General features: G+C 40.0%; 4 protein-coding genes across 5 annotated transcripts; 2 read left to right on the top strand and 2 right to left on the bottom strand.

Moving 5' to 3' along the window:
* The first annotated feature begins 90 nt into the window (after positions 1 to 90).
* On the top strand, positions 91 to 1,300 carry LOC108620200 (uncharacterized). Its single transcript, XM_018017099.2, has one exon. It carries the CDS (start codon positions 206 to 208, stop codon positions 1,286 to 1,288), a length of 1,083 nt encoding a protein of 360 aa, XP_017872588.1. The 5' UTR covers positions 91 to 205; the 3' UTR covers positions 1,289 to 1,300.
* Positions 1,301 to 1,302: 2 nt separating this feature from the next.
* LOC108620201 (uncharacterized) lies at positions 1,303 to 1,983 on the bottom strand. The gene is made up of 2 exons (XM_018017100.2): positions 1,694 to 1,983; positions 1,303 to 1,630 (listed from the first exon to the last, which is right to left on the bottom strand). The coding sequence occupies exons 1-2, from the start codon at positions 1,955 to 1,957 to the stop codon at positions 1,319 to 1,321; spliced, it is 576 nt and encodes a 191-aa protein (XP_017872589.2). The 5' UTR covers positions 1,958 to 1,983; the 3' UTR covers positions 1,303 to 1,318.
* A 314-nt stretch (positions 1,984 to 2,297) lies between these two features.
* Positions 2,298 to 6,016, top strand: LOC108620179 (protein SPT2 homolog). 2 transcript variants are annotated; one of them, XM_089474512.1, is made up of 5 exons: positions 2,298 to 2,513; positions 2,835 to 4,434; positions 4,710 to 4,792; positions 4,885 to 5,100; positions 5,170 to 6,016. In XM_089474512.1, exons 1-4 carry the CDS (start codon positions 2,451 to 2,453, stop codon positions 5,098 to 5,100), a joined length of 1,962 nt encoding a protein of 653 aa, XP_089330638.1. In that variant the 5' UTR covers positions 2,298 to 2,450; the 3' UTR covers positions 5,170 to 6,016. The 2 variants fall into 2 exon arrangements, with proteins under 2 accessions (XP_089330638.1, XP_017872568.1); XM_018017079.2 differs by lacking the exon at positions 4,710 to 4,792 and having other exon boundaries at positions 2,299 to 2,513.
* On the bottom strand, positions 5,736 to 11,972 carry LOC108618357 (scoloptoxin SSD14). The gene is made up of 3 exons (XM_089474514.1): positions 11,605 to 11,972; positions 8,113 to 8,880; positions 5,736 to 7,655 (listed from the first exon to the last, which is right to left on the bottom strand). Exons 1-3 carry the CDS (start codon positions 11,607 to 11,609, stop codon positions 6,719 to 6,721), a joined length of 1,710 nt encoding a protein of 569 aa, XP_089330640.1. The 5' UTR covers positions 11,610 to 11,972; the 3' UTR covers positions 5,736 to 6,718.
* Between the last annotated feature and the right edge of the window lie 12 nt (positions 11,973 to 11,984).

Genomic DNA, 11,984 nt, shown 5'->3' with positions numbered 1-11,984 from the left:
TTAAACTTATTTGAATTAAGAGAGTTGGGCCGTGGTTTTTTGAAAAAGGGTCGCGTGTAAATAATTGGCAGCACTGTGTATAATCATCGGGTTAACAGAACTGTTAAATAAGATCAGAGCGATATCGATAAGTGAAGACTGTTAACAGAATCTGTAGAAATTAAGAATTTAATGTAAATACCATTTGAAAAGGAAATTTGTGATAATGGATGTGTATATCCGAAATGAGTTGACTGTGGACAGTGACTTAACGTTAGATCAAGCTGCACAGCATTCCGTCAAGCTGATTCTTTGGCTACTCGATTGCCAAGAGCAAATGCAAGTGGGACAGCCAAAGCATCTAGAGCTCAGCCACACGGACATCGAGTGCATGTTTAAGGCGACATTATATTTATTTGAATGCCATGCCCAGTATGGCGACAAACTGGTAGAGGCTGTGCTGATGCAATGCATTCAAGCGCATGCGATTATACGACGCTTCTACAATAACATTGAAACAGATCGAAAACAGTGCATTCAGGAGCTGTGCGCCAACATTATCAATGGGACGCGCAATGGCCACACACACGCGCCACTGTTATATCAAATGCACAAGGCATATGCGGAACTGCAGCCGGAGTGGTCTATAATCAAAGATATGGATTGGTCAGCCATGGCCAGGAACAGAGATAACAATGCGACGTTGGACGCCGCGACAGCAATGGAACTAAATGTCCACACGTTGCAAATGCGGCAGTTGGTGCGACGCATCTGCCGGCTGAGCACAATGCAGGATATCAAAATAGCACTCGCCCGTTCCATGCAGCTCATTCGAAACTGTGATCTCTGGCTGCAACTATTCCGCGAGCCCAAGGAGAGTCTGCTATATACGCGGTGCTATATGTTGCGGCAGATGATCTGTGATATGCTAAACGAAGGCGGCACAGCATGCTCGGCCAGCGTTTGTTTTGTACACAACATTTACAATTTCGTTGCCAGCGACAACTGCTCTGGCAATCTCTCTCGGCTCTACTGCTGGCTCATGCATTTGCGCTTCGCTGGCGCCTTGGGCAGCTATTTACAAGACTACTGGCAGCATCAGCGAGTGCTGCAACATCTACAGCTGGATGATATGCAATGCTCCACCATGGAACTGCCACTGGAGGAGATGCTCTACTTGACGCATTTGCTGCTCAAGCCCAAATCGCCGTGTCGCAGTCAATTCTATGCGCAGCTAAAGTCGCTGCCATCACCGGTGCTCGCGCAGCTCACGGACCTGCTCAATAAAGTTGCTTACGTCTATAGCTAAACTGAATGCAGATATCTTTTGTCATCTTCTTTAATTATTTGGCAAATATTCATGTCTATCACTGACAATTTTTGTAACGTATTCTCCCTTCTCGGCCAGTATTTCCTCAATGTTCCGTTTGCCATTGAGATCGGTGAACCAGTTAAGATTGTCGGCGATTAGATGATGATTCGCACAGCCCTTGCAGGTGACAATAACGACACCTTTATTATAGGCCACCTTTGATATGGTCTCCATATTTCGGGTCTGGCATACCTTGCACGTATAGATTAGCTGCATCTTGGTCTGCAGCTCAGCCAGTGGTATACTATTGGTGGCAACGCGCTTATTGTGCTCATCTTGCTGTAGTAGATGCATATTTATATATCAGTATATAGTTGCATTCCTACATATTTGCATATTTACATTTTTCGTCTCAAGTTTATCGCTGAAGGAAGCGCGCTGCAGGCACGTGTATTTATTATTTGGTAAAGCTGTTATGGCCAGCAAATGGTAATGACGTTGGACAGGACTGTGTGCAGGATGTAGCAAACGTGTGGCGCCTGCTAAATTACTTCTACCAGCGTAGGCATATAATTTGTACATTAATTTTAAGGCGCTCATTGTGGCTGTTGTGATATAAACAATAATAACGAAATAAGAGTTAGATATACCGATTACATTTGACATTTACAAGCACTGGCAAGCGCCAAAATTTAAATTGATTGTGATCGAGCTGACGAGGGCTTGGATAACTAATATATTTGTTAATGCCTTGTATTTTTATATATAAAATTCACTCAACAGATGCAATTCTATCAGCGATAAATTCATTTCATATCAAAATAATAAAAGAATTAGTGTAATCATTCTCACTAAAATGATAGTTTGCAAACACTGTACGATTGTGCAAGTACAAGGTGTATCGACTTAATATTCCGCAACACTCTCAACACTACCGATTATCGATATTTTTAACACTATTACTTGTCAAATACTTGTTGTGATTCATCGACATCAAGTGTCGTCGCTCGTCACATCACTATCCCTTAGTCTTTCTAGAGTTTTCAGCTGACAACGACACACGTCTCGAACAAAGAATTATAATTCAAACGATTTTCATTCTTTTGAAAAGCAAATCAACAAAAAATAGTCGAAAATTTAATAAAATATAAAACCCACTATGGATTTCGGTGCACTGTTGCACTTTGCCAAGAAGAACAACGATGCAGCCACTAAAGAAGAGGTGAGTTTATAAACGCTTTCGCTATAAATTTTTAGAAACTTAAGGTACGGCTAAGATGCAGATATCTAATAATCATAAGAGCCAGTAAACAGTAAACAACACACAGCTACATATGAACAAGAAGGTGCAACTACCACGGCGAACTGTTGCAATATGTTTACATTCTCAAAATGCATTTCGATCATACAATTGGGTCATCAATGACCCAAAAAAAAAAACACATAAATAAGATCTTATGCTTTTCGTGGGTAGTGGACTAGATAATCTCACCCATTGACAGTGGCTAACGGTAACGGTTGCTTTTATTATTTTTTCCAACAGGGAAAATTTTATAGCACTAAATATGCTCCCCCTAAAAAGGAGAGCAAGGAAAGCAAACAGCTGTCCACCAATATACAAAAATTTCTAAAGAAACGCGAAGCTGAGGAGATGGAACGCAAGCGACAGGATCGCGAGAAGCTGAACAATTTGCTGGCCATGCGTGACGAGAAGTCAAAAAACAAAATACGTAAAATGCTGAAAGTCACCAAATCAGCCAACAAATCGGTGCTAGAGGATGCTAAGGACTGTGATAATTCGGCACTGAACGGTGCTGATCAGACGGAGGGCGATGATTATGGCTATGTGTCGACAGAGGCCAATGCCTTCTATCAGAAATACATTGAGAAGGTGAAGGACGTGCAGGAGGACAAGGGCTTTGCGCCCAGCCGTCCACAATCTGTGCGCGATCTGTCTGGCACCAAGGAGCGCGTCAAGGCGGCCATCACACGCGAACGCGAGGAAGCCAAATCTCATACACGCCAACGCAACAGCAATGCTACTCCTCGCCGTGAGAGGGACCCGTCGGCGGTGCGCGCTCAAAATACTGGGGACAAGAAGCTCTATGATCCGGAGGCCGAACGCCGTGAAGAGGAACGCAAGAAGCGCGAGGAGGAGCAAAAGAAGCCCAAGGTCAAGCGACCCCCACAGCCACCACCTATGGATTTTCAGGCTTTGCTGCGTCTGGCCGAGCAGAAGCAGCACGAGCCGGTCAACATTGCCATTCCGGAGAAGAAGGAGCCGGAGCGTCTGCTGTCCGCTCGCGAAAAGCGCGAGCTTGAGGAACGTCAAAAGTATAAGGAGCAGCGCGCCCAGCGCGATCGCCAGCGTGAATTGGAAGCCAAGGCCAAGGAGCAGCGCAAAGAGAATGGCGTCGCCAACCAACCAGGTCGCATGACGCTCAATGGACGTATACCAAAGCTGAATAAAGCACCTACAGCTGCTGGTGATGCTGCTGGTGCAGCTACTCCAGCTGAGTCCAAAGTCAAGCAATCTAGTGATAGCCTCAAGAGGCGAGCGCCCAGCGCCAATGCAAAGGCAACAAATGGCACCAACAACAACAATGCTGCCAAGCGTGCAGCAACAGCAGGTGCTGCTGCTTCAGCTTCTCCGACTATTGCCAAGGGCAATGCAACTGCTCCATCTCGCAATCCTTATGCTGCTGCAATTAAGAGTGGAGTAACACGTGAATTTCCGCCACGTGATCTATCCCGCTCTCGTGAAGTGGCACGACGTGATCTATCCAAGACCCGTGAATTTCCACCACGTGACTTATCCAAAACTCGTGAATTTCCGCCACGGGATATATCCAAGGGTCGTGAAGGATCGCGTCGTGATCAACCCAGGAATCGTGACTTATTCGATGCATCCAAATCTCGTACTGCATCCAAAGCTCGTGATGCATCCAAAACTCGTGATGCATCCAAAACTCGTGATGTTTCCAAAACTCGTGCATTTCCACCGCCGGATATGCAGCGCGCAGCTCAACGTAAACCTATTGGATCGGGAGGAGCCACTGGAGCAGGTGGCGGAGGAGCTACAGCGGCTGGCCGTCGTCCACCACCGACAGCAGGACGCAAGCCAATGGAAACCGGCAACAAACGTAAGTGTAATTAATTTACCCAAGCCAGTATTTATTTATTTTATTTTAATTTAAGTAAGCTTTAAGAGAGCATATTTCAATGAATATTCAATATGTGATAAATCCAATGAGAACATTTTCGTTTTAAAGAAACGCTCAAAATTGTTAATTTTTTTTTTTTTTTTTTTTTTTTTTTTAAGACAATATAGTTGTATTGCATGTTAAGTCTACTTCAATTTATATATATATAATTCAAAGAATATTTATATTTATTCTTATTCTTCTTTTTTTCGTAGCTCCTAAGCTATTTTTGACCTTTGCTTTAAAACAGTTGTTTAAGTATTGTATACTACTTATACTAAATAAGATTAGTATAAGAGTAAGTATATATATACAAGTCAGATTCGTAAACTATGATCTCGGCATATTTATAATGCATATGAATGATAAACATATAATTTTCGCATTTAGGTCGCATTTACGATTATGATGATGATGATTCAGAATATGATTCCGAATTGGATGACTTTATCGACGATGGGGACTGCACCGAGGATATATCGTCGCATATTCGCGACATATTTGGCTATGACAAGCGTCGCTATCGCGACCTCGACGACGATGATGCTGAAATGGAGTCCAGCTTTGCTCAAGTGCAGCGTGAGGAGTTTATTAGTAAGAAATTAGGTAGGTATACTGATGGTTGTATGTGGTTGGCATGTGGATAGACAGACTCAACTGTTTCTTTTGCTACAGGTTTACAGGAGGATCTGGAAGATATGCGCATGGAGGCCTTACACAAGAAACGTAAGATGGCTAAAAAGCGTGGCTCACGCATCGAAGACTAGAAAGACAAATCACAAAATCACAAGCTCTCAAGTTAACAAGAACTCAAGAACACTGTGCTCTGCGCCTGCCACTGTGGAGGCGCCACATCTCAACACATTGCCGACGCCATCACATCACCAGCCTGGACATGCCTTCAAAATCCCAGCTCAGCTTGGAACTGTTGCTCCGAGACGAAACTTGGGTTAATCATTTATTTTTGTTTATTGCTGGCGTCGGTTTAATTTTAAGTTTGTTAACTTGTTTAATTTAATTAATCAATTCTTGAGTTATAACCTCATCCCGTTTTTGTTTTAATCTTAGTTACCTTAATTCGGTGCCGTAGTTAAGTGCTAGACCAAAATTTTATATACAAGTGAAAAATAGCAAATTGGATAGATAAGAAATAAGAATTTAGAATGTAAATATTGATGTCATATTTTTGCTAAGCCAAACACAATTTTAGTGTACACTTACAATCCAATTGAATATCTCAGTTTGTTTTTGTTTTTTTTTTTTTTTTTTTTTGTATACATTTATAAATCCCGTTGCAACACATATAACTGTAAGTTGTTCCTATATACGAATCATGGTATCACGCTATCATGGAAAACCTATTTTGCTAATGCAATTTCTGTTAAAAATATATGTGCGTGTATATATATATAGTATATAGTCTATATGTATATATATTTATCGTCTATATATTATATATATACATGATGAATTTAAAAAATAAACAGAATTTTATTTATCCATTTTGGATACATTATTTTAACTCTGCCTTTAATTCAAGCTCTTCGTATACACATATACATAGTATACGTTCCCTACATACACTTTTTGACACTATTCAGGATTGGTCTTCTAATAGAGTACTACGTTTGTAGGTCTGTATTGAACGGGTGTAAATAGAAAAATCTTAAACTTATAACATTTAGATTTTTGTTTATATTTATGAACCTATATATTATCAGTCTCAATCTCTGGTATGCTCCTTTTCTTTAGTTCCCTGTCTCTCTATCTCTCTCTCTCTCGATCTTATTGTACTCGACTGCAAAGTTGTTTCTCATAATATCAATAGACTCAAACTTTTTCCTCTATGTGTATAGTTAGAGTTTACTTTATCTATATAGACATTTCTCTCTAACTCTTTATCTCTATCCCTCCCAAAGGCTCGTTTTCTCTCTCACTCTCACTTATAGTACTAGCACACTCTACCTTCACAGTCCGTTCTTCTTGCACATTCAATTGCTATTCGCTAACATTTCTTTATCAATTTTTTATTGTAATACTCTTAGATTAGTTCCGTCAACCCCATGGAACTCAGTGAATATTTAAGCTAGAGCTCTATGACTTCAGATATGAGTGCATAAATAGCAAAGGTTTTAAAATTTATTCCGAACTGTAATTAATAATAGATAGTTGATAACTGAGATATAACAATAGAGGTGTGTGTGCTTTATGCTGAGATCTCGGTTCAATTATCATTGGTGAGCTCAACGACAACGGCGCTACCAATGCGCCGATGGTCGCAAACGGGCTCCGGCTCATCTTCCATGTAGCCAATGGCTGTCAAAGCTGTATCCTTGGTCAGAATGTTGACATTGTGACCGAGATTGAGCAAGTAATTGATGGTATGTTTGGGCACCTCCGGCTCCGCGTCGATCACCATGGGCAGCAGATGATGGTGCAACCGGCCGCTATTGACCGCCTCCTGGATGGGCTCGCGCAGTACGAAATAGTGGAGAATCGCTTGTGCCACTGAGGTAGTTATTTTGAAGGCACCGGCACCGCCCACCACCAGCGCCACATTGCCGCCATCGTCGAGTACGATGCTGGGGCAAATAGAGGACATAGGACGCTTGCCGGGCTTTATATAGTTGGCCGGACTGGCGGGTATATTGAAGGCACTCATTACGTCCGGCTTCGAGAAGTTGTCCATCTCATTGTTCAGTATGATGCCCGTTTGACGGGATCTCACCTTGGCACCAAAGGGTCCGTTAATTGTGCTGGTCACCGAGATGGCATCTCCATTGGGCGCCAGCACAGAAATGTGAGCCGTGCCATGATCTTCGACATTGCTGTAATTGGCTCCGTAGTAAGAGATATCTTCAAACGTTCGATCGTCCAAGATGAGCTTACGAATCTTGGCTGCAAATTTCGGATTGATTAGATCTTTGTAGATCTCCCGCACCGAGGGCTCAAAGTGAATGTCACCCAATTTGGTGCGATACCCAAACGCATGCTTATACGTCTCAATCAAACGATGCCAATACTTGTCCCTGCTGCTCACATACATTGGTTCCATGACGTTCAAGATAAAGGCTAATACGGCTCCGCTGCTGGGCAATGGCGATGTAAACAACTCATGGCCATTGTTGATGCGAGCGCGTAGAGGTTTTTCCCAGCGTACACTTTAGTGGAAAGAAAATATATATTAATCAGTTGAATTATAACAATTCTGAAAATAACAAATAACTGAAAATTTAAAGCTATGTGACAGTCTGGCAGCACCACATCTGAAGCTTATCGATTAATTATTGCAATAACGTATTGAAAATGTTATTTTCGTTTACAAATATCAATAATGGCGCACAACAATGCTGTCGCTTAAGAATATATTTATATTAATTATAAAATATGAATACTTAAATTAATAACATTATTATTTAGCTGCATTTTCTAATAACAATTGCTTAACAGCAATTCAAAAATGACGCGGTAAACTGGCAGCGCTTCATCACAAATTCAATCATTTGCCATCGATAAGCAATAGTGTTGTTAAACGTTTGTTAACAGTCGTTAGTCGTTGAAAGGTTGTTTTCGTTTGTCGACTTCTCTAAATGACTACAAAATTTAAATTGGACTCACTCGTAATCTTTTAGATCTTGTTCGGTAATAATGCCACCCGTGGCCTTTATATCCTCGGTGAGCATGCGGCCAATGCGACCACCGCGATAAATAACCTCCGGCCCTTCTATAGCAACAATTTCCAGTGTATTTGCCAAAACATGTCGGTACATGATCTCCCCCTCCTTATATGGATCATTAGTAGCCGGATTAATAAAGACCTCTGACATAGAGATCTCATTGCGAATATGCTCCTCATTGTTGGCCAAAGCGACAGCCAAATGGCGTGAGACCAAAATACCACGACGACACATTTCGATAGTCGGTTCAAAGAGATGCTCCCAGGGCAACTTGCCATATTTTTGATGCAGTTTCCAGTAACCGTAGATCGCACTGGGCACACCACTCGTTATTGTCCCATTGATATTCTCCTGGCCAACGAACATGTCTTCTGTAGCTGCAGCTGGCGCCGTTTCAAGCGCAATCAACACCTCCATGCGGCCGGTTTCCTTGGTGTAAATGGTGGCAGTGAAGCCACCACCCAAGCCCATGCTGTGCGGCAGCACAACGCCCTCGCACAACATTGTGGCAATGGCTGCATCGGCTGCCGAGCCACCCTCGTCCAATATGGTGCCACCGATCTCGGCACAGCCAACGCCATTGGAGGCAACGGCACCAATACGACGTCGCTCCGTCTCGTTGGTCAGCCCAAAGATCAGGCCCAGCGTGAGTCCTACAATCGTCAGCACCAGCAGTATCCAAACGACGGCATATTTCCTGCAGCAATCCCTGAGCGAATGGCAAACCAGAATTTGGGATCGAGTTAAGGATATGCGTATAAAAGATATGGAACTGGTCTTATGATATGGCACATCAGAGATTGGACATAGCACTGTGATCTGATCATAATTAAATACGATATATTCTTGAAAGTTTGGAAGTATGAATCCCCATAGCTGCACTACTACACGATGAGATACTCATATATGATAATATACGATATACATATGAGATGGAACATAAGATATCCTAGTTTTTATGAAGTACCAAATATTTGATTCTAGTTGTATGATATGGCTGTGGTAGAAATGCTCTAATATTATATGATATATTACTAACAACTTATATGATATAATCATATGTTACCACATGATATGATACCAGTAGTATATGTTTCACCTATATGACACGATATGGTATGATCGGGAGTAAAGAGTTCAGGCATATGGAACTGGTACTTAACTTTTAGAACTCATAAATGGAAATATTTATAATATATAATGTGATATATGATATGATATATAGCATATACAAGTTTGGATACTATCTGCATGATACATAGGTAATCGCACTACTAGTCTATAATCTGTTATGATGGCAGTATACTCCTATGATATTCGGAAGTATTGAATACAACACATTGGATGCTTGGGAGTATGTACATACAGTTTGACACGAAAGTGTTTTCACTTGGGAAAAAAATAGCAATTTTGTTCTTTGACATTAAAAAAAAACTACTAAATATGATATTTCTAATTTTTTTTAAATTACATTATGTTTTTCAATTTGTTGTCTTACAAAAATAACTTTAAAAAAATTAAAAAACTATTAACATAGGCTTAAATAACAATAACAACATAAAAGATATTCAAATTCAACTGACACGAAAGTGTTTGCACAAAAATAAAGTATTCAAAATAAGGCACTATTAATTATATTAAGTATCAAAATTAGTATTTAGTATGACCCCCATTGGCTTCAATGACCGCTTCCAACCGTCTACTCATGGAATTGATTAGTTTTTGCACATATTCCACCGGTGTCTTCTCCCATTCCTCTAATATACAGGCTTTCAAATCGCTTTTGTTTGTTGGACGTCGCTTGGCTGTCCTTTTTTTGAGATCAGCCCACAGATTCTCTATGGGATTAAGGTCGGGACTTTGTGCAGGAGTATCCAACACCTTTGCACAATTGTAGAGAAGCCAGCACCTAACTATGTTAGCTTTGTGTTTGGGGTCATTATCTTGGTAAAACCTAAATGTTGGTTTACCATCCCTAAAAAATCCAAACTTGCGGGCACTGGACACTAGATTCGTGCGTAAAATCTCCAAATACTGTTTCGCATCCATTGTACTCTCGATAAAGCACAATTCTCCAACTCCTTTACTAGAAATACACCCCCAGACCATCACTGAAAGTTTTCCGAACTTAATAGTGGGAATTATATTTTTCCGTTCAAGGGCTTTCAACGGCTTTCTCCAAACACGGCTGGGTCCATCGTTGTAATACAACATCATCTTCGTCTCGTCACAAAATATGGTTTCATCCCAATATGAATCCACATGTCCCACATGCAACCTGGCGAATGTTAGACGTCTTTTCTCATGATTCGACGACAACAATGGTTTTTTCCGCGCAACTCGGGATGCAAACTCGTTCCTTTTTAGGGCTCTGCGGACACTTTCGCGGGATATGTCAATACGACATTCTTCCTGCAGCTCCCTGGCAAGCGTTCTGGTCGAAATTGTTGGGTTATCATTAACTTTCCTGGCCAGAATACGCTCGGCCCTATCTGTTAACGCCCGAGGTCGTCCAGTTGAATGTCTTGGCTCCAGTGTTTCATTGTTTTCTGCGCGGCTTAAAATATTGTAAATGGTCCTCTTCGATATTATAAACATTTCTGATATCTCCGCCACTGATTTTCCTATGGAGTGGTTATAATAAACCAATTGAATCATGTCAAATGACAATCGCTTCCCTGGCATTCTTAATTTGTTTAAATTTTTTGAAGAATGAATCGATTCTTACAAAATATGACGAAATTGTTCAGAACATAGCATTAGCCACAGCTGTGCACATTGAAATCGCCGAAAACAACGGTAAATACGAATTTAGCAGTAAGAAGAAATAAAGAATAGCATGTGTGCAAACACTTTCGTGTCAGTTGAATTTGAATATCTTTTATGTTGTTATTGTTATTTAAGCCTATGTTAATAGTTTTTTAATTTTTTTAAAGTTATTTTTGTAAGACAACAAATTGAAAAACATAATGTAATTTAAAAAAAAAATAGAAATATCACATTTAGCAGTTTTTTTTAATGTCAAAGAACAAAAATGCTTTTTTTTCCCCATGTGAAAACACTTTCGTGTCAAACTGTATATCATATGACGATCACATCTACATAAAATGAGAGCGTATATGGAACTGTCTATGTATGATAATAATAGTGCGCAACTTATATGATATGATATAATTATAAGAATTATATTATTATTATATAAGAATAAAGGTTAAACACATGTATATATCCATTTAAATGATACATAATAGATTGAATCTACGGAATTGCTTGCAAGACACCAATATTTGAACGCTGATAGCATTCGTTATATCTGAATAAGTCTATACAATAGAAGCTTTATTTTCACTATATTTCGCTACATAAATATATGAAACACACACACACACTTAAATTTGATTTAATTACACCAAATTTGTGCATTTTCACTTACGACATTTTGTTTATATTTATTATATATATTTTTTTTTTTCTTATTTTTTTACCCTTAAAATATTACTTAATTTATTTAAAAGAAATAAAAAATAAATAAATTGTTTAAATGCGCTTGAATCAAATAAGTTCTTTAGTTTATGAGGAGAAACTAGTGGCAGTTATGGGCTTTATATATGGGCCGAAAGAGTGATATTCGAATAAATATCCGGTAAAGATAAGAGATAAATGCCGTTAGATATTTGGGCCTAATATATAAAGCCAAATATATAAATTGAGTTCGTCACTGCGAGATTTTTTAAGCCATAGACTGACTAAGTAATGGTAACAACCAAAAGAATTTTGGCCAACGAATGCGTAAATACCAGATGTTTGTGTCTA

This window comes from Drosophila arizonae, chromosome X, assembly GCF_054131065.1.
Source record: "Drosophila arizonae isolate 15081-1271.41 chromosome X, UAZ_ARI_1.0, whole genome shotgun sequence".
NCBI classification, from domain to species: Eukaryota; Metazoa; Arthropoda; class Insecta; order Diptera; family Drosophilidae; genus Drosophila; species Drosophila arizonae.
This window is presented reverse-complemented; position numbering and strand designations above follow the sequence as displayed.

Excerpts from the sequence above, each read along its gene's own strand:
- LOC108620200 (XM_018017099.2), top strand. The coding sequence starts at position 206 with ATGGATGTGTATATCCGAAATGAGTTGACTGTGGACAGTGACTTAACG.
- LOC108618357 (XM_089474514.1), bottom strand. Across the intron at positions 7,656-8,112 it reads CAAGATCTAAAAGATTACGA|TGTACGCTGGGAAAAACCTC; the intron begins GTGAGTCCAATT and ends TTTCCACTAAAG.
- LOC108620201 (XM_018017100.2), bottom strand. The coding sequence starts at position 1,957 with ATGTCAAATGTAATCGGTATATCTAACTCTTATTTCGTTATTATTGTT. Across the intron at positions 1,631-1,693 it reads ATAAACTTGAGACGAAAAAT|CAAGATGAGCACAATAAGCG; the intron begins GTAAATATGCAA and ends CATCTACTACAG.
- LOC108620179 (XM_018017079.2), top strand. The coding sequence starts at position 2,451 with ATGGATTTCGGTGCACTGTTGCACTTTGCCAAGAAGAACAACGATGCA. Across the intron at positions 2,514-2,834 it reads ATGCAGCCACTAAAGAAGAG|GGAAAATTTTATAGCACTAA; the intron begins GTGAGTTTATAA and ends TTTTTCCAACAG. Across the intron at positions 5,101-5,169 it reads GTTTATTAGTAAGAAATTAG|GTTTACAGGAGGATCTGGAA; the intron begins GTAGGTATACTG and ends CTTTTGCTACAG.